Here is a 20165-nt window from a genome sequence, read left to right as displayed (position 1 = left end):
TCAGCATTAAAACATTTCCCCAATAGATCTGATGACTACCCCCATCTGCACTTCTGACTTTGCTAGAAGTAACTGGAACAGCCCATCCACCTCAGCAGGCTGCAAGCGCTCATTCAGCGCAGCTGCCTCTATGTTGGTGTAGCTGACTCAGCATTCAAAGACTCCAGAAGACACATACCATGACAGCCCAAATCAGCCTTGACTTTTACCTTGTCTTCTTCCTTCCTCTAGAGGTGTTAATTTCGTAGCTTCCACTCTTCAATGCCTTTGAGAAGTTTATTCATGTTGCAGATTAACTGTGATGCACAATGCACCATCATGACTATTCTCTTGTGTGCATGCACTTGTATATTAGCATAGGGAGTGGGATAGGGACAAAGAGTGCATAACAAACTCAGTTCACCTGGATAACAGAGAATCAAGTTTATATTCTCTTCCAGTTTGTGTTAGGGTCCTTGAGACAAAAATGAAGTTTGTATAGATCTAATTTATAAAGTGAAATTTTGTGTATAATTTTCACACATGCTGGTGAGTGGCTCATTCAAGCCAAGAGAAGCTTATTGCACAATCCCAGAACACAAAGTATGCTTATTTATGTACACATGCTAATATTATTTCAGTTTTAGCTTATTCACAAAACGATGTCTTTTCTTAGAACTCTGAAACCCTGTATTACTTTTTATTTGTCTAATCTCATGGTTGACCCAGCTTGCAGCAGAAGGTTGGACCAGAGATCTCTTGAAGTCACTTCAAGCCTGAAGCTTTCTTTAATCTTATGAATCCAAGAAAAATGGCATCTTTAACACCTGTTAATTATCCACCTCTCCTGCAAATTCTGAAAACTGTAAATGTTCAGTCTGCACAAGTTTAATAGCTTCAATTTAAAAGATAACAAGAACTCTATCAGTGAAGTGTGTCCACTTCGGGGTCTACAAAACTGAACAAAAATTTGAAACTCCTTTTTCAAATCAGTATCACTACATAAGTCTTAGAACATCATGATAAAGAAATTTGATTGTGTTTTATCTGCTTTGGTAATTGCCATAACCTGTTCTCATGCTGAAAAGCTTGATATCTGTCACTATTTTGCTCGTATCACATCTAGCACAGTTTGACCCTAATCTACAATATTCAGAACTAGTAGTGCATTCTAGCTAATAGCCCCAGCTAACAATGCCATCTGTAATTAACTTCATTTGATTTAAATACCCATCACACGAGCACTGCATGTACCGCCTGCAAAGAGGTTTAGAATCACGCTCTTTCCTGTCATGCTCAGAGCAATTAATTATTCCACCATCACTATAATTTTCACGCTGACGTTCAAACGGCAATATGTTACCGGTTTTCCATGAGGCACCTCTGTTGAAAAAGCCTCATTACCACACCAGAAAAAACACAGTTTCACAGTCTACTGAGAGGCTGATCGCTCCCACATTGAGTCTTTCCCTGGAGTGCTGCTGCAGCAATTTGGACTGACATAGTACTGCTGCCTTTCAGCCCTGGCTGGCAGTAAAGGCAGGGTTTCCCCTTCCGCTGGGAAGAAACAGCTCTTTTCTTAAAGTTATAAAGAGGATTTCAGTTAAGGAAAGCTCAAAGATTTTTGTGGCATGGACTGTGCTTACCTCCTGGACAATGCCTCATGGCCATTTTACACCGTCTGGATTCTGCAATGGTTGGGCACGGTATCGTGTCTTTCGCTGGCTTCTTCACAATTTGCCTTGTTCTCGTTTCCAGGCCCCACTTAAATCCACATGTTTTGTTATTTCTGCTGCAAGTTCCCCACTCACTCCACTGACCCACTTCACAGCCTTCTGATAAAGCAAAAGAAAATGAATTAGACATGAGTCAGCATTTCTTCTGGCTTTTCTTTGTTGTTGATGATTTTTTGGTTTGTGTGTGTTTGTGTTTTGTTTTGGTTTTGTTTTTTTTTTTTTTTTAATTACCAAGAATGTACTGTTAGAATGCACCTCTTAAAAGCCTTACTGTTAGAAGGCAAAAACTTTGAAGAAAATTAAAATATCTTATGGAACCTGAAGGAATCTTTTGTAGCTGACATCAGCCTAAGCATAAAACCATCAGAGTATCGATCTGTCTGTATAGACATTGTTCCAGTTCCAAATATTTAAAAACCCTCCTAAAAACAGGGATTGATTTAAATTTTTGTCTTTTTAATAAATACAAACCATTGGGTTGTCACCTGGATTTTCAAAGTGCAGGAGTTCACTTTTTCAGTGCTCTCCACCATGAAATACAGAGAATACTCTTAAAAGACAGAGCCTGTTCTGACACACTTCCCAGGCTTCAAGATAAAACACTGAATGGTGGGATTGTCAGAACTGCCAATACTGGTTCACAGTTATATGGTAAACTTCTACTAAAACCACTTATTTAGTGTTTTATATTTGTTACTCACCAATGGAAAAGTGAGGAGCTAAAAGTGAATTTGAAGCCCAGATGTTAGAGGAACTCAATCTGCCCTGCCCTTGCATTCTGACCTTGGCAAAAGGCAAAATGAGCAGGTAGCTTTATGAGGGTGAGAATGCAAAGAGTACGTCACTGTTTTGAAATTCTACTGCAAAAACTGGCTTCAGGAAATTCTGAGATAAAAATCCTTGTACAAGATGATTTACAGTAAAGAGGACAGAATGTTCCAATGTAGAACAACAGTGACATTCCAAATAACATAATATTTCAAAGTTTGAATATTATTAGTAGTAGTATTATTATTGGTAAAGAGACCCAGACACAATCCATTAGTGAATGCTTCTTGATAGAAAATACTAAGCATCAGATTAAAAATAATATCTTGATTATTTGAACCCAGTCACCTGTCAGAAAAGCTGCTTCAGCAGCACTGCTATGCTGGAAGACTCACCCACGCACTCCATAAGCTCTTCCAAGGCTGCAAATCCAGGAGGGCATCCTCGGAAGCAGCGGCCTCTGTGCGAGTAGAAGCCCGTTTTGCATTTGGTACAAAAGTCTCTGCTAAAGCAGGAGTCGCAGTTTTCTATTCTGCATCCTGAAACAAAAGGATTATAAGGAACAATGACACAGCTAAGTTAAGGCGGGACTAAATATGAATGTTTTACAAAGAAATAAAATAGCAAAACCAAGAGTGCTATAATAAGGAATATTGTCATCCTGAAATCTGTCTGTTCTATAAGAGTAATTGCAGGTAACTGTAATCGATTACCACATTCTCTTCTACATCCTTTTGATCTTATTTTTCATCAAAAACGTGGATAAAACCTCTAAGTGATATTTGAGTTAATTACATCTTTTTAGATGAAAACTGTTCAATGTAAATTATTCTTGTGTTTAAGGAATTTTGAGGAAAATAAGATGTGACAGATTGTTTTGGGAAAGTATGAACGCGTTGTATGTACTGTATTCTGGGTTTTTTTTGTCATTGCAAGTAGGAAACTTTTTTTCCCATGAGTTGACCGTATAAATAGCTGTATGGACACTTTTATATGTTACATCTGATATCCATATCTACACTTACGCACATGCAACCATACAAAAACCATACATTTTTCTGGGTATAACTCCTCTCCATTATTAATGAAGTCAACCCATAAAAGATAGCCATTGTTAAATTACTAAAGGACAAAGCTATAATCAATAGCATACTATTGCCTTTTGAAATACTGTATTTCTCTGAAAATTCAGAAGCAGGCTGTTCATAAACATCCTATTCCATACGAAAACATGGCAACTGGGAAACAAACTAATTATCAACAATTATATGCACACCTGAAAAGCAGAAATACTTATATGGAGGCTTATGAAAGTCACTTATACATACTTACAAAAAATGCCAGAGAAAACTGTTCTAAAGATTAAGTAGTAAAAAACATTATATTTGGAACAGTAATGAACTCTTCATTTAAATAATCTAATCCTTTAGCTAGCATACTTAATTTACATAAACTACATGTCTTCAGCTATCTGCTGTCACCCCAGAAAGTATTTGTTATTCATGTTGTGCAACAATATACTAATCTTTTTGGTCACTTATGTAATTCTTTTATTCTTCATTCATTTCTAAAGAAAAAAAATCACAAACCGTAAGGACTTCTGAAATAGCTATTGGTAAATATTCCCTAACAACACTTAAAATTCAGGCAATACTTATAAAACAGATTTTTGTATTTACTCTTGAATGTCAGCAGGCCAAAATAAGGTATATCGTAACACTTAAACTGGGTTGTGGTGGGAAATTATTCTTTGTTAGCAATTAGGGAAATATGAGGCTTCTTAGAGGAGATTTCTTGTGGCATTGGACAATAAATCGGCAGATTGCGAAAGGGGCAAGGAAAGGGGCAAGGAAAGGGGCAAGGAAAGGGGCAAGGAAAGGGGCAAGGAAAGGGGCAAGGAAAGGGGCAAGGAAAGGGGCAAGGAAAGGGGCAAGGAAAGGGGCAAGGAAAGGGGCAAGGAAAGAAAAAAAATATTTGAAATGCTGGTACACCTTTCTTTGGTTAGAAAGAACATGAACAGCAAGTCTGGAGTCTTGTGCTGCCACAGGGAATCTGTGCAGGTTCTGTTTAGACACACAACCCGCATGTTACCAACACCAGCATTTCTCAAATAGGCTTTTAGAACTTGTGTCCATATAAGCAGCACAAGTTGGGCTTCTTATCCATGCTTCAAATTATAGGAAATTCCCAAGAATGATAATTTCTTTTTCATGAGGGTTGAACCAGTCTCCAAAGAACACCTGATCAATGCCCATAGAATGACCCTGCAAAATCACTGCATCTGCAAGGTGGAGCTCAAGGACAGCTGCTCTGGAGATGTACTGCACAAGTTAACTGCAAATCTGGTTTGTCACAGTCAAGATGTATTGCAAGTATTTTATTAATCGCAATGCTTGAATCAAACATCCAGTGTGCTTAAATATTCAGAGAAAAAAAAAACAAAAACAAAACAAAAAAAAAAACACAAAAACCAAACACAACGCAAAACATTTTCCTCTTGCGCACCCACACAAGACAGTTTGAAGAGATTTTTCCTTTTCTATTTAGTCCAATGATGAGGTGTGGAATCGAACATTAAATGAAAAATCATTATCATGCAACCCTCCTTCACATACAAACTACGCAAGTACATTTGTGAAATAATGTTTCAACTATTGCTTTCAAAACATGCTGGGGAGTCATATGTTTAAAGTTTACTCCATTTGAACATTTTTGGGAGGAAGAGGGATTAAATGAAAAACACTTGGTATAAGTTGCCTTTTGATATTACATAAAGATGCTTAGCAGGCAAAAGCCAGCCTCAACTGACACTAGGGATACCCTCTGTAAAACTCACTGTTTAACAGTACGTATGTGAATACCCCATATTTAAACATTAAATGAATTAATCTTCTTTCAGTTTCTTGATCACGCTTCAAAATTACCATCCTATTTATACCTTTTGCTTTGCCTTCTGTGCCCTATGCCCGTTTCCTTTTGTATCACAGTAGAGTCTTTCCCATGGCAATTATATTTTGGAAGCATCAGCAGGGGCTCCTGGGTTAAGGTTGGGCAGATATTTCCACCAAGGCAGTTTATTTTCAGTGTTTTTGTATTAAGATAAATTATGCCAAATATTAAATGCTTATCATGTAATATGTATCAGATGCGATTTAAGGGAAAATACTGAAAGACTATTAGACATGCCTTAAGAATTCTGAAGTTAAAATATTAATTCACCAAAGTGATGTTCAGCACAACACTTGCGGTTACTGAGTGCTAATCATAATTTAAGTCAGTAATATGCCACACTGTAGCTGAAGATCAACTGAAACTGACAACTACTCTTTTTTGACATCCTCCATACACTGTTTCAAATCATGAATGGATATTGCATAACCCAGAGTATTCTTCAGATGCGCTTAGATTTTTTTTTTTTCTCTAACAATAAACAAAAAATGGTGCCCACTAGAGGTTTCCAGATAGACAAGGGTAACTGCCTGAGAGATTTTAGAAGCAGTAAAGAAAGGGAGCCTAAAATTTGAAGCTTTAGGAGAAAGTATGGGAAAAGATTGGTGTTATAGTGGAGAAAAGAGTTGATAAATTCAGTCATGCAGAAGAACCCTGAAGAGCAATCACATACCCTTCGCAGGGCAACACTGACAAGGTTGGAAACATAACCTTCAGAATCTGAGAGTGAAGAACGGTGCTTCACCACTGCTGTTCCCATTTAGCTGGCAACAGAAGGTCTGTAGGTTAGGGGCAGACACTTGTGAGTCTCTACCTCTTCCTTCGCTTGTATTCACTTTGCAGTGTTTCATCAAAGGTGTGCTTCCTACCAGATCTCAAATGCCTTCTATTCCTGCTCAGTATCATGTCTCCTTATATTCCACTGGCTCTACTACCCTCTACATAACCAGGACCTCTCAGACTCATCCTAACGCTCTTACTGCAGCTCTTCTAGCATAACCTCTTATTTTCTTTCAGTGTTTCTATCTTGGGAAAGCCAGAAAGTCAAATATTTGCTTCCATCCTTCCACGTGAAAGGTATAAAACACCCTTGGAAACCACCTCCATATGAAGACTACACATCTCTACTCGTACCATCCTCACACAACTGGACTACAAAAAGCACTCAGGGAGGCCCAGAGAAATCTCATGGTGTGTCTGATTAACACAGCCTATGTCTAAACAGATTAGGTTTTTTAAAATGTTACACCAAACTTCCCACAAAAGTTGTATGTAAATGCTAAAAGAATAACATTCTGACCTCACTGAAATCCATGGCAAAGGTCCTAACTGCTTCAGCAAGGGGAACTTTAAACTCATGACTCTCTTTTCTCATCAGACAGACCAGAGCCCACTGCAATGACTTCAATGGGCAAAATTAACATTGAAAACCCTAAAGAGATATAATCTTTCATGATAAATACATATTTATAAAGTTAAAAGTGAGAACTGAAGAAGAGCAGTACTACATAAGTTAGAAAAGCTAACTAACTTTCTAGAAGTCTATTTTCAATCTCAAATTGTCACAGGAGTGGTTATAAATTCACAGCTCCATGACTTCACCTCTCAAGGGAAAGGGTGGAAGAGAAGTCACTGCTTTGCCTGGTGAAGCTAAGATGGGCTGAAATGAAACAGAAGCGTTCTGCTCAAGTATCTTCAGTGTTTCAAAAAAACAAAGTGAAACAACAACTTATCCCTTCAACAGAGCTCTGACATGTACATCTATGGAACAGATACCTTCTCCAATGGAAAGTCTATTGATACTGTGCAGTCTTCATTTAGACAGACAGAAGAGCAAGAATCTGAATGACTGACATTTCAGGGCAGCAAAAGGGTCGATTATAGTATGGAATAATTGCCTCCATGCTTGGGAGCAGTTACAGAAAATGCTCAAGAAAGAAACAGAACTCTATGAGCTAATAGTGCACCACTCCCCAGTCAATGGCCAAGAATCCTACAGAACTGAAGGACCAGATTCTTTGGTTCTGCAGAGGAGAAAAAGAAGATCATAATATCTCCACCAAAAAGATTTTTGTCAGAAAAACTCCAAAGATGGAAATTTAAAACATCTTTGACTTTCCTTATTGAAACAAAGTGGCAAAGACTTAGGGGACAAAGTCCCCCTTTCCTTAATTTTCAAGGACCTCTAGAACCCCAGGGCACTTCAGATATAATTTTGTTCTGAAGTGCTTTTGCACATACACCAGAATTTTTTTAAAAAGTAATACCCATAAACCATGTTTCAGTCAAGGTTAGGGCAACCAATCTAGTCTGTAAAAGGTGCATTTAGCTAGCCAGCAATAAAATATTTGTATTTAGGCTTTATAACCTCTATATGGCACAAATGTTTTTCAGCCATTTACTTAAAAAAAAAAATCCTCACAAACACAACTCATTGATGTCACTGAAACTTACAATATTCATAAAAAACTACATAAATTACATACATGGTGCATTAAAGAACTTTATAGAAGGAGGAAGCCCAGATTAAAAATAATGTCTGAATTAGAAATACATATTAAGCAGATGAATCATAGTGATATCAAAAGATTCCTGACCTACTTTGGCTTCCTAATCGTCACTCATACTCCTTCTTTTAAAATAAGCATTAAGGAACTGACATATTTACATTTTAGAGAAGAAATCAAAAGCCCAGTAGTTCAAAATACAGATTGAGACTTTGAATTGAATTTAGACTCAGGTGCATAGGCTTGCTATTAAAAACAAAAACACCCACAACTATAATTACAAAAAACATAACTTTACCAAAACAACTACTATCCTTCCACAGTAAAACCTGCCATCATCTGATCAGGTGAGGCAGAATAAGCTCGATTTTATGGAAATATAATTCATTTAAAGCTCAAAATAAAGCCTAAAATGTTCCATATTGAGATGCATGTGCCCCATATCTTAACATATTCTAACAAGAAGATTTACTATATTACTTTCTCGCATTAAGAGCAATATGATGAATTTTAAGGTCAAAAGATGCCTATCTCAACTGTAAAGAGTGGTTACTCATTTGTTAAGTGTTTCTATTGATCTACATAATCTTGAAAAATTTACCCAAGTCTTATTTTGCCTTTGTGAAAGATCCCTGTTCTGTAGCATTTCCATTGTCACATTGTTCCTTTCTAAACATGACCCATGTGATTGAATATTCATCCATAACCTGCTTCATTACAAAGATGTTTTGCAGTACACATAGTAGAAAAGACAGCTGGTCAGTCCCTAGCAACGTTAATAACAACAATTCATGGCCAGTTTGCTTCACATGTAACACAGACAACAATGAAGAATATGGGAAAGGAAAGCCAGAATGCATGAAAGGACCTACGTGAGTGGAAACCAGCAATCAGCAGCATAGAAAAGAGAACTGTACTGAACACCTTCAAGATGGAGAGATAATGACCATATTTTGCAAAAGGAAGCTGCAAAACTGAAGCTGAGGAAGGAAATGTGGCATTCCCAGATTGAAAGGCTTGGTAGTCTTTGCACTGAAAGTGGGTTCTTGCTTCTGGCGCCCCCTCGCATTTCAGAAGATAAAGTAATAGGAGGTGATGATACACTACAGTCAGGGTTTTCCTTTTGAAGGTCAGAATCACCATTCCAGAGGAGCCTCTGGGTCCATAACCTGTGAGGCTGGTAATCTTAGGGTGTGACAGCTCTTGCTTGGCCCAAAGCACCTACCTTGCTCTTTCACAGTGAGCTCTGACTCACGGCTCCATAGTCTTCTTGCCCAAGATCTCTCTGCCTCTTCTAGCCCAGAACCTTTTAACTTCCCCAGTCCCCAGACTGTCCCCATCCCCATCACACTCACTCATCCCAACTACGGGTCCCCCCCACTGCTGCTCAGCAAAACAGCATTGATTGTACAGATTTAACTTCACATCACCATCCTGACGTGTCCGTTGGCCCTTCACACCAGTCTGCCATGGACCAGCACTGCCTTCTGTGCTAATCCTCTCCAAAATTTCCTGAGCAAGAGGAGACTTCAAAAATCCATGGAGGTGCACACTTGGAATACAACATGCTAATTATAAAATACTATAATGTGGACTTTTTTTTTTTAAATACATTTACTTAATAAACATTTAGCAATACAATTCCACAGTATGTTCTAATCTTGAATCATTAATTGAGATCTTTTAAAGAAATGACAAACCACACTTTTTTCAAATAGTATTTTACAAATATACAATTGTCCTATTAAATCTAAATTGAGTACAGATTAAATAAACGTCAATTCAAAGCACTATGATGGTTTTTTGTTGCCAGACAAATGGAAGGAAACTTCCATCAAAATACAAAGTAAGGCTGAAAGTAAAGCAATTCCAAATTAAAAAAAAAAAAAAAAAATCCAAATCCTTACTAAGAGGAACTGGAAGAAAGAAAAAAAGTGGCACAGATAACAAAACAAAAGAAAAAAGGTGCCTATAAATAATCATAGGTAGACCTCAATTTCTGGCCATCCAGCTTCATTAACAAAATCTCAAAGGCTAAGGTGAGCTTTCTTTTAAAAGAAAAAGCTATATTTGAAGAAAACAAAAGTCACTAAAACTATTTCTAAAAAGCAAGAAAAAAACTTATTTAAAGCATATTACGTTTCTCTTGTGTTAATTGAACATCCTGACAGACTGTTACAATTGCTCTGGCTACAATAGTTTCAGAACATCATATGTTCTACTATACTACATAAGCAACAGTCAAGCCATGATATATTGATGATGTCTTGCTATGTTTGTAACAAAGTTTTAAAAAATAGTTACTTTTTAAAATACAGTGAATTAGTCACATGTGTTTAATAAATCCTTTAATTTGTTTGAAAGCTGCTCTCTATCTCTTTATCCCAGATGCATGGAAGTGGTAATTACAACTTTAGCAAAGTCTGGCCTTCTTGTGCGAAAAAGTGAACCTACACAAAAGCCAACCAAAGCTGAAGGGAGCTGTAGTTTGCAAGCTCTGAGTGTTTCCCACCTCTAAAAATGTAAAGGTTACTATGGATACAGACTAAGTTGAAACGTTCAAGATTGGTCTGACCGTAGGGTCAAGTCCATACTAATCCACCCACCCAGGTGACAGATTTCACCTTACCTCTTTAATTCAATTTCGCTGCTTCGTTTTTTGTTTTGTGTTTGTGGTGGGGTTTTTTTTATTTTTTCTTCTTGTGAGATTATTTCTTCTTGTAGCGGTTCAGTTCAAAGTCATTAATTATTAAAATCTCTTGGAAAATTAACCAAGTGTAGCTCTTCTCTTGGACATCCTTCCACAGAAGAGACTCACCACTTTCCAATTTCATGTCCAAATATACTGCATTCTCACACTGCAGAGTTCAAGAGGAAAACCACCTCCAGCAGGGAACTCTACATTGATTCCTAGAGACAAGTCTCAAAATAATATGATTCGTTGTTACTAGAAAAAGTCTAGAATTACCTGCCAAATTCAAGACAGACATACTGCTTATAGTACATGCAGAAAAAGCCCTGAAATTCAAAATTTCCATCATTTCAGAGCTGCTGCACTTGGTTGTGGTCTTTATCGCATTACTGTTGTCAATAAATAATTTTGGTTTTTAAAATAATAAAGATTTTCCTTTAAAATATGTTCTATAGCTTCTCTAACAAAAGTGGGCAAGTGTTCCAGTAATAGAATGTCAAACAGCTTTTGTGCCTATAAAGATATTAACAGGGTAGAAATAATTTCAACTTATGTAATTCAAGCCCTGTAACTCCCAAAGGGATTATAACTTAGCCAGAATTTTTGTTATTTTTAGCTGAGATAATACTATCTGAGGTATGGAGTCTGTAACTAAACATATCTGGAAGTATCTAACATGAAGTAGGAAGAAACCTATTCTGTTTTCTAAAGAAAGTTTGTTTTAACTCAACTTCAATCCACAAAATGTCTGTGTGTCCACAATGCCACGTATGTGCCATGCGAGATCACCAAACCAAGAGCAAAGATATGATTTATAGATAAACTAGTTGGCAGTAACTTTAAAATAAAAACGCACAGTACAAAGATCATTGGAGAGGAACCAGGACTGGTCAGTAAATGCATTTGCATCATTATTCTCACAGGGGGAGACTGCCAAAGGCAGGGAGGGGAGTTAAATATCCAGTGTTCAACACATGCCAGTATGGCTTGGACACAACTTGCATTTATGTTTTTCAAAAGCAATGCTGTAATTCAGGGAAAAGGACCACTTTCTGTGAGTGGCAAAAATGAAACAAACAAACAAACAAAGAAACAAACAAACAAAAAAAAGTTGCATTGAATTCACCATCCACCTTCTGCAAATAACTTTTTTCTTTTCAAGTAAAGAAAGGTTGACAGTACAGACTAATTTTCCTAACTCACAAGCAGTACACAGGCTAATAAAGATAAATTCATCTATTCCCCAAAACTGTAACTATATTAAAAATACTTACATGAACAAGTTTTTACAGGCCAGTTTTAAAAGTTTTAAAGTGGATGAGTTGCTGAATTCACAAACGTGTTTTGAAAATTAAGGCCAAGATCCTAAATTACTTTACAGAAGGGATACATAAACCATATACTGGTCTCATTTAAATTTTCCTCCAAACCTAGCCACCTGGTATAGATTAGGCAGCACTCAGCTATGTTACGCAGCAGTTGGGAACACGTGAAGAACACCATACGCATGGAGCCCATGCAGGGAATGGGGTGGGTAAGGTGGGACATCATTGCATGGGCTGGGATGGGTCCAAGCACAGCCACGAGCGGTCCTCACCAGCCTGGGCTGCCACAGAGGGACCTCACATGGCTCTCAAGATCATCTGTGATGTGAACAGCAGCACCTACTTTCTCACAACATGGTGCAGCCCAGTGACGTGCCATAGCACTGAGCACGGAGTTCTGTACATTTAACAGACTCATAGTTATTCCAGGAAGCAAAGAAAAGCTGTTTCTCACATCGGATACTGACCTAATTCTGGTCACACTATGACACACATTAAAAACAAACAAACAAAATAAAACCAACACCCAAACAAAGGCAACCATCACACACAACCATAAATACAGATTAGAGGTTGTAGCAATGATTAATAATCCATATGGGTAATACTCCACATATGAGCATATGGGAAAATCAATATAAATCAGCAAAACTGCCAGACAGTAATGTGTAGAGATACCAGAGCACCCATTGGCTTTAACAGTTGTGTTTCTAGGTACAAACATGCAAACAGGGAATCTTGTTGCACATTAGCAGGTTGTAAATTTCCAAATAAAATGCAGTACTAAAAGTGAAAGGTTGTTTGTTTGTTTTTAATAGTACATCTGTTTTATTAAAATAGCAACACTTACATATTAAAGTGTGTCTGGTATGAGGTGTCTGGTCACCTGAAATTTGTGTGGGAATAAAAAGCATTACAAGAAGCCCACCCATACATCAGTGCATATACTGAGTAGTACCTACATGAGGCACTGCTAAATGAATGTTTAATCCTTTTTATTTTCATATAATGGTAGTTTGTTAAAACTAGTCATATCTGCTTAAATCATCATTCTTTTTTAAATCTCCTTTCTAATTAAAGCAATAATAACAATAAAAACAAAAACAATAAAAACAAGGTTAATATATCAACTATTACATATTTTGCAATATGCTGGGATGTTCCTTAGCAAAGAAGTTTTATGGTGATCTTGAGACATCTGTGAAAGTATCACCATGTTCCACAATGTATCATCTTGAAAAATGAGCATAAATTATGGCCTTCCTATCAAAGTGATATTACAAAAAACTCACTTGAACATCTGTTCATATCTGGCGTTCGGAGTCCGTAGTATCCTGATGGGCAGGAATGCAAGCATTCACCATATTGTCTCATTCCTTCTCTTCGTAGGAAGAAGAACAACTTGTGTTGGCATCTGATGCACCCATTATCCTTTGAACAAGATAAACAGCCTTTGCAAATTGGATTGGGTCCATAGCTAGCTGTAAAACAAGAAGATAAATTACACTTTAAGATCATTTGGAAATTATTTTGGCTGGAGATCCTCTTCCCTCTAAAGTGTTGCTTATTTACCACATGATTACAAGTAGATTTGAAAGGAAGGTTCTGAAAGTGCACTCTATCATACATCTGCATTGGCAAGCGAAAAAAAAAAAATACAATCTTTTTTTAATTGTATGTAGAGCATTTAATGAATGTACGCACTTTTAAAATAAAGGTACAAGCAGAGATCAAGCTACATGAAGTTCACAAGTGTAACTTAAGTTAAACCTAGGTGCTGAATTCTAGGTTGAAGCTGGGGACATAAGCACTCAACAGCAACAAACTATTCAAACATCAGCACCCTTGAAATATGTAACTGGAATAACATGTCCATGGAACTCCAACCACATTAATGCAATTTCTGACTTGTGAAGAGAGTAACATTAAGAGTAGTGGACTCAGGAGAACAGGTACAGCACCGGCAATGCATGCTATCCCATAGCTCTCAGGGTCCTAGAACAGCTGTCTTCTTGCAGTCTCTTCTTGGTCTTTTCAATGACAATGTCAAGACAAATATTTAAAAACAAACCAATAAAAAAACACCACACACCAAGAACAGAGTAACAGTTCTAAGAGCCTTTTTCTACAAGTTCCTAACCAAAATTGGCTGAAAACCATGTGCAGAAATAACCGAAGAAGGGTATTTAGTATAAATGATTACCATTTTAGGTCACCAGCTGCTATGCCTTCAATTCTATTCTCTCTTGGATTTTTTTGCTTTAAATTACTTGGCTGATAACTGCAACAGAAACCTTAGTTGCATCACTCTTTGCCCTGATGACCTTTTATTACTCTGCCTTTCTGCAAAGTTGCAGAGCACTCCCCTGTCCCCACAGGCTGTCAACTCCTCCTCGGGCGCTGAGTCAGCACAGCAGGTTAGCAGAGGGAGGATAGCTCAAGACATTCCTGAAACCAGCAAAATTTAACAGGTCTGTTTTAAATATTAAATTGGCTACAGGACTTCACTGGAGTTTGCCAGTTCAAACCTGGTTTACTGGAAACAAAAGAAAAACATTACGCAAGAGAAGGAAAGTATCTTTGGTGTCTCAAGAGCATTTCAATAGAGGCCACCCTGAGGGCAGCTGGACAAAAGGGCAAGGACTATGTTTAATTGTTATGTTTTAAAATATTTAAAAGTATTCACACCCTAACGTAGTACACTGCTACTTTTATCTTGGACGCATGGATAACTGAGGTTGTTCAATGGAAGTAGAGCCAGGAAAAAAAAAGGCCTACAGCCTCTGGAACCAGTAGCTGATATGCTTTACTCTCACCTTCACACATCTGCACACCACATTCCCACTCCTCTCTGCTCCCATCCCTCACACATGCCTCACCATGTTCAGCACAACAACATTCAGCTTCTATCTTGTACAAAATCCTAGTGGGTGGCAGACAGGACAAGAAGCCAAGCAACCAGTGTGAAACAGCTCAGCCTGTGGGACACCTCTGAGTGGTGGAGTCTTCTGGCACCAGGCTCGCCTCGTGAGATCTTCTTGATGCGAATAGCGTCTTATCATCTATGGTACAGACACAGTTCTTTGGCTCTCTTAACCCCTCTGTAAAGACACACCCTACCAGGCCAGCTCTCTCATACTCCTAAACCAGTTCCCATCTTCTGTTGCTCACAAGACTTCAGATATAACTTTTCTTACAGTTCACCTTACAATTATTCTCATTCACAATCCATATCTTCAAAGACATACAAGAAGAGAAGCAAATAGATCTAGAGCTAGGCTTTGATGCATGCCTCATCTCACTGTCAGTAGGGATTGCCTATCTGTAACCACATCAAATAATATGTGTCCATGTACTCTAAAGCAATTGTTGCTTAACACATGGTAGGCTATCCTGTAGACTTCTGATTCCCCTTTTAGTCTCATTGCATCTCTCTCTCAGTAAATCTGTAACTCCAGCTTGTTCAAGATTCCTCAGAGAAGGCTGTATTTTGGCAAAAGAGTTAAAAGAAACAAAGCAGAAGTAGATGCAAGATGCCTGAATTTATCCACTACTCAAAGCGGGTTTTGGAATCTGAATCAGCTGAAACCAGGATCTCAGATACAGCACGTATATGATTATGACTTCTTGGAGTCAGGTCAATTGCTAAACAGCACAGATATAGCTAAAGGCCACTATTGTCGATAGTGTGGCTTGGGGAGCAGGGATTAGGTTCTGGAGCAGATAGATTTGTAGTGTCAATATAGGTCTCATGTCCAACTTCTCTGATTGACCCCCATTAAAAACTCTGACTTCTTGGCTACAAAATGTGTCTCTGTTTGACTCTACTGTCCAACTTTCCTTTATCTATGAGTATCCACATGTTACTCTCTTCAATTACCTGTTTTTCCTATTTCTATAAGATGTCTTTGTTGATAACTCTTTGTTTTGCAGATCTCCTTGGGATTCAATCATAGTTCTGCCCTGACGTACTCTCACATGAAAAGAAGCTAACAGCATAAAATGATCCTCCAGTATCCTGTGCTATCCTTTGTTTAGGAGATGGACAGTGCAAGGTATATAAAAGAGTTCAATAATATAGTACTTTTGTAAGTTGTTTATCCCAAAATTTTGACTTGTGTGTAGGTTCCCCTAAACCATATCTAGACTGCCCTTCCTCCTTATCTCCTGAGTAACCTTGACAGGTCATTTGTAATTATAATGCCTCTATTTTTTTCTCTCTTCTAGTAAAGCTGCAAGATTCAGCTCCTCGAAACTTGTAAACTGCTCTGAAATCCTCAAATGTGAAATGTTATAGATGGGACACATTTATTGTTACTTACATGAATAATTATTGAACTCACACATTGAATTTGGATAACAGTTCAAGACGGTCACATAGTTCATAGTGACAGTGATGACTTTTGTTGTTACCCACCTAATTACTAAACTATAATAAAAACATTAAATGTAGCAGATATTTTTTCTTTTCTCTCTTTGCCACATTAGGCAAAAACGAAAAAACAGTGAAAAATTATACAATGGTAGGAGGCAATAGTATAATCTGTAATACAGAGAGCAAACTTCATGAAAGACTCTGAAAACTTCCCACTGTGCTAGTTAGGAACAAAACTGAGACATTTCCAGGTATTTTGCACACACTAAGTTTTGTATAGTGTAAATCACAGAATCTATGTTCTTCCACATTGTTGCTGCTTATATTATTTTCAGAGTTTCATGGGAAGCATGCTGATTTCTGTGGCCTTTCTGTCAGTTCAGCTTATCTCAAACCAGGGAAAATCATGATGTGGTCTACTAAATTACTTGGACACTGAACATATACTTTAACAAATCAAATGCTATAGCACTGTTTTTGTTGTCAAATCAGCATGCTATCTTGAAGATACCAACTTTCTCTCTTTGTCTCTATGTACACAGGCTATAATTGACTCCTAGAACATCTCTCCTATCCCAAAGTCTTCCCTTTCCATCTTGGTTTCTTAACAAAGCAAATACAATATATTTTTATCACATACAGATTTTTCAATTGTCATATAATTGCTCTTTGAAGGAGGAAGTGAACACTTCTGTGTTCAGCAGAAACAGCTACACATTTCCTTCTGAATTTCTTCATAACCTCTTCTTTTTCCTTCTGTATTAGACTGCAAGAAAAAATAACAAGCTTGCAAAACAGTCAGTCACATTCTAAGTTACCAGCTGCATCACACAGAGTGTAAAACAGCACGCTACTCTCAGTTCTCACATCTCTATTTTGATCCTGCCTGGAACACCCTCCTCAACTCTGTATGCCAGGCAGGCAGGTTTCGTCCAGCCAAATCCCTCATGGAAATTCACTCCTTCCACAAGGCCCACAAATGTTAACCAGTGTCAGAGCGCTGCTGTCATCACATCATAAAACCAAAAATGCACACATGCTCTAAGTTAGCACCATCCTCTGGGTCTCAAAGCGCATGATTACCCTGGCTGTCTGTTAGGACTGTAAGGTCTTTGCAGCAGGATCCACATAAGCATGTACCCAGGTGTGAACACTGCACATAAACACACACACCTTTATACAGATAATGCCTTTTCTGTTCTTTCTACAACTACACTCTAGAGCATCTCTACATTCAAAGAAAAAGCGTTTATAGACTTGATTTCCTAAGGTGTTTTTTTACTTTAAATCTGAGATTAAATATGTCAAGTTTGAAAAAGTTACTTGAAAAAACAGATTAGTACCCAAGCACCGAATGAAACACTTCTGAACTCCAAAGATGTTCAAAGTTTCATTGTTTGGATCCGTATCAAGTAAAAGCAAATGTTAGCTAATTACTTAACTCTTGTCTGGATGAAATGTATTTAAGCCATATTGCTAAAGCAGTTTTAAATTAATTGTTATAACTATTATAAATTACAAGAGAATCAACAGTACAAAATGAATCTAGTCTGTTCCCCATAAGAATACAAGTTGTTCTGTAAGCAAGAAAACAGAGAATTTGATCTTGCTGTCTCGCAGCCCACAGCACAACTACTGCTATTTATTTGTCTTTCTTCTATACACACTTGTCAGGTGTCACAAACCTCTTCTGAACCTGGTGCTCCAGCTCGCCACAAAAACCTGATATTTATTTATTTCCATAAAAAACAGGCTGAAAAGGACACATGGATCCAAAACCAATCGGAGAAAGAGGAGGGCCTGGCAGACAAACAAGCAGTAGAAAAGGTCATTACCTAAACATAACTTCAGAGAATCAGACTAACATGCTCATTATGTTCCTAGCATCACCCACTGCCTGCTCATTGTCTCACTATTTGGCAGTTTTCTGAACTCTCTGAAGTCAGAAACTGGCCTTACTGGTACAATGGTCAGCTTAATGGCATGCTTGCCCTAACTGGGATTGCAGCTACATAAATGCTGGTGTTGTGGTTTAACCCCAGCTGGCAACTAGGACCATGCAGCTGCTCACCCATCCCAACCCCTCCCTCCCCAAGTAGGATGGGGGAATCAGAAAGGGAAAACCAAAACAAAATTCCTCATGGATTGAGATAAGAATGATTTAAAAGAATAAAAAAAAAAGAAGATAATACAGCAAGAATAATAGTAGCAATAGAATATATAAAGTGATACACAATGCAGTTGCTCACTGCCCATGACACCAATAGCCCATAAATTCCTGAGCAGCAGTATTTGCCCCCCTGGCCACCTCCAGTTTATATACTGAGTTTGACATTATACGGTAAGGAACACCTCTCTCAGCAGCTTGGGTCAGGTGTCTTGGCTTTGCTCCTTTCCAGATTCTTGTGCACCTGCTAGAGCAGGAGAAGCTAAAAAGTCTTTGACTACCCAGCAGCAACCAAAACACCAGTGTATTATCAACATTCTTCTCATATTAAATCCAAAACACAGCACTATACCAGTCACTAGAAATAAAATTAACTCTATCCCAGCTGAAACCAAGGCAGCTGGTAAGTGGATTTTAGTTCAGATCTAGCAGAAGTGTCCCTAAGACACCTCTCTGCAAACATGAGGTGTACAGACGGGACTCAGAAGAGAGAATCAACTAGAAGACAAGCTGCACTTCTTTCAAAAAGAGTAGATTTCATAATCCCAAATTCAATTAAAAACTATAAAGATATCTATAACTCAATAAAACCAACTAAAATACACTCATGTTTGGCATATGTCTTCAGGGTACCAAAGAGCAGACCAAAGAATACAGCCTTAAAGATATACCAATGTTATGTAGTATACCAACACTGTAAGACTGCAAGATCATTATAGTTAAAAACTATGGACTGTTAACAGGAGCTGGTCAAGAAAAATGCCAATTTTTCATTAAAGCTTTGTAAAAGGAAAAGTAAGTTTTGGACAGAAAACTTCAATAACAAAAACAAAACAACCACCAAAAAAAAAAAAAAAAAAAAGAGGAAAATTGACTAGCTTGACTCTAGTCATCATCTTAAATTAAGAGAATTAAAAGATTTCAAGGGCAAAGGGGATTTTTGTGACCAATTAGCCCAATGCCCTGTACAAAGAAGCCACAGAACTTGTGCTTTAGTAAAACATATCATTTAAGAAACCATTCAATCTTGATTTTTAAATTGTCAGCGGTAAGGAAACCACCACAACCTTTGTTAAGATATCATAAGAGCTAATCACTCTCACTGTTGAAAATCTGCAGTGGAATTTTTAACTTCAAATAGCAACCACTTACATCTTTGCCTTCCAGATTGTTAACAGTTTTTCAGTGTTTTTTCCCCAATGCAGACACACTGATCAGGTCAAGTCTTAGCCTTCTCGTGGGTAAGATAAACAAAGCAAGATTCCAGAATGTCTCACCGCAAGGCAAAGTATTCAGTCCTTTGATCAACCTCTTACCATTTTATCAACAGGCTTCTGGACACCAAAAAAAGAGCTCAGCAATGGAAAAGCTATTGTACCAGTGCCAAATAGAGAAGTGATATAACTTCTCTACTATTCCTAGATGTTACTCTCACAAAACTCTCCTTTGTTCTGTAAATTCTTCTGACCACAAAGGCCAAGTACCACACTGCCCTGGGCAGAAAGCAGCCGTTTTCCGGAGTTCTGCAGGAGACCAGCCAGTGCTTTCTTTCTCAGGACACTTGTCATTAAATGCTCAGAACCATTTTCTCCAAAGTTGTTGACAACTCAGAAAACACACATGTCCTTCACTATTCCTCTGAAGACAGACTGACTGTGGGGTGGCAT

The 20165-nt window shown here is 37.8% G+C and overlaps 1 protein-coding gene across 4 annotated transcripts in view; it reads right to left on the bottom strand.

Annotated features, from left to right (window-relative positions):
- RSPO2 (R-spondin 2) overlaps positions 1-20165 on the bottom strand; it is a 102814-nt gene that overhangs the window by 34350 nt on the left and 48299 nt on the right. For 2 of the 4 annotated variants that reach the window (XM_071803857.1, XM_065831328.2), the window contains 3 exons: positions 13249-13437; positions 2879-3022; positions 1626-1814 (listed from right to left, as the gene is read on the bottom strand). In XM_071803857.1, coding sequence (XP_071659958.1) covers positions 1626-1814; positions 2879-3022; positions 13249-13437 — 522 coding nt within the window. The remainder of the gene's footprint in view (positions 1-1625; positions 1815-2878; positions 3023-13248; positions 13438-20165) is intronic. The other 2 variants (XM_071803856.1, XM_071803858.1) reach the window with 2 other exon arrangements.

The sequence above is a fragment of the Patagioenas fasciata genome, chromosome 2, assembly GCF_037038585.1.
Source record: "Patagioenas fasciata isolate bPatFas1 chromosome 2, bPatFas1.hap1, whole genome shotgun sequence".
Taxonomy (NCBI): Eukaryota; Metazoa; Chordata; class Aves; order Columbiformes; family Columbidae; genus Patagioenas; species Patagioenas fasciata.
Note: the sequence above shows the minus strand (reverse complement) of the source record. Positions and strands in the feature narration are given on the sequence as shown.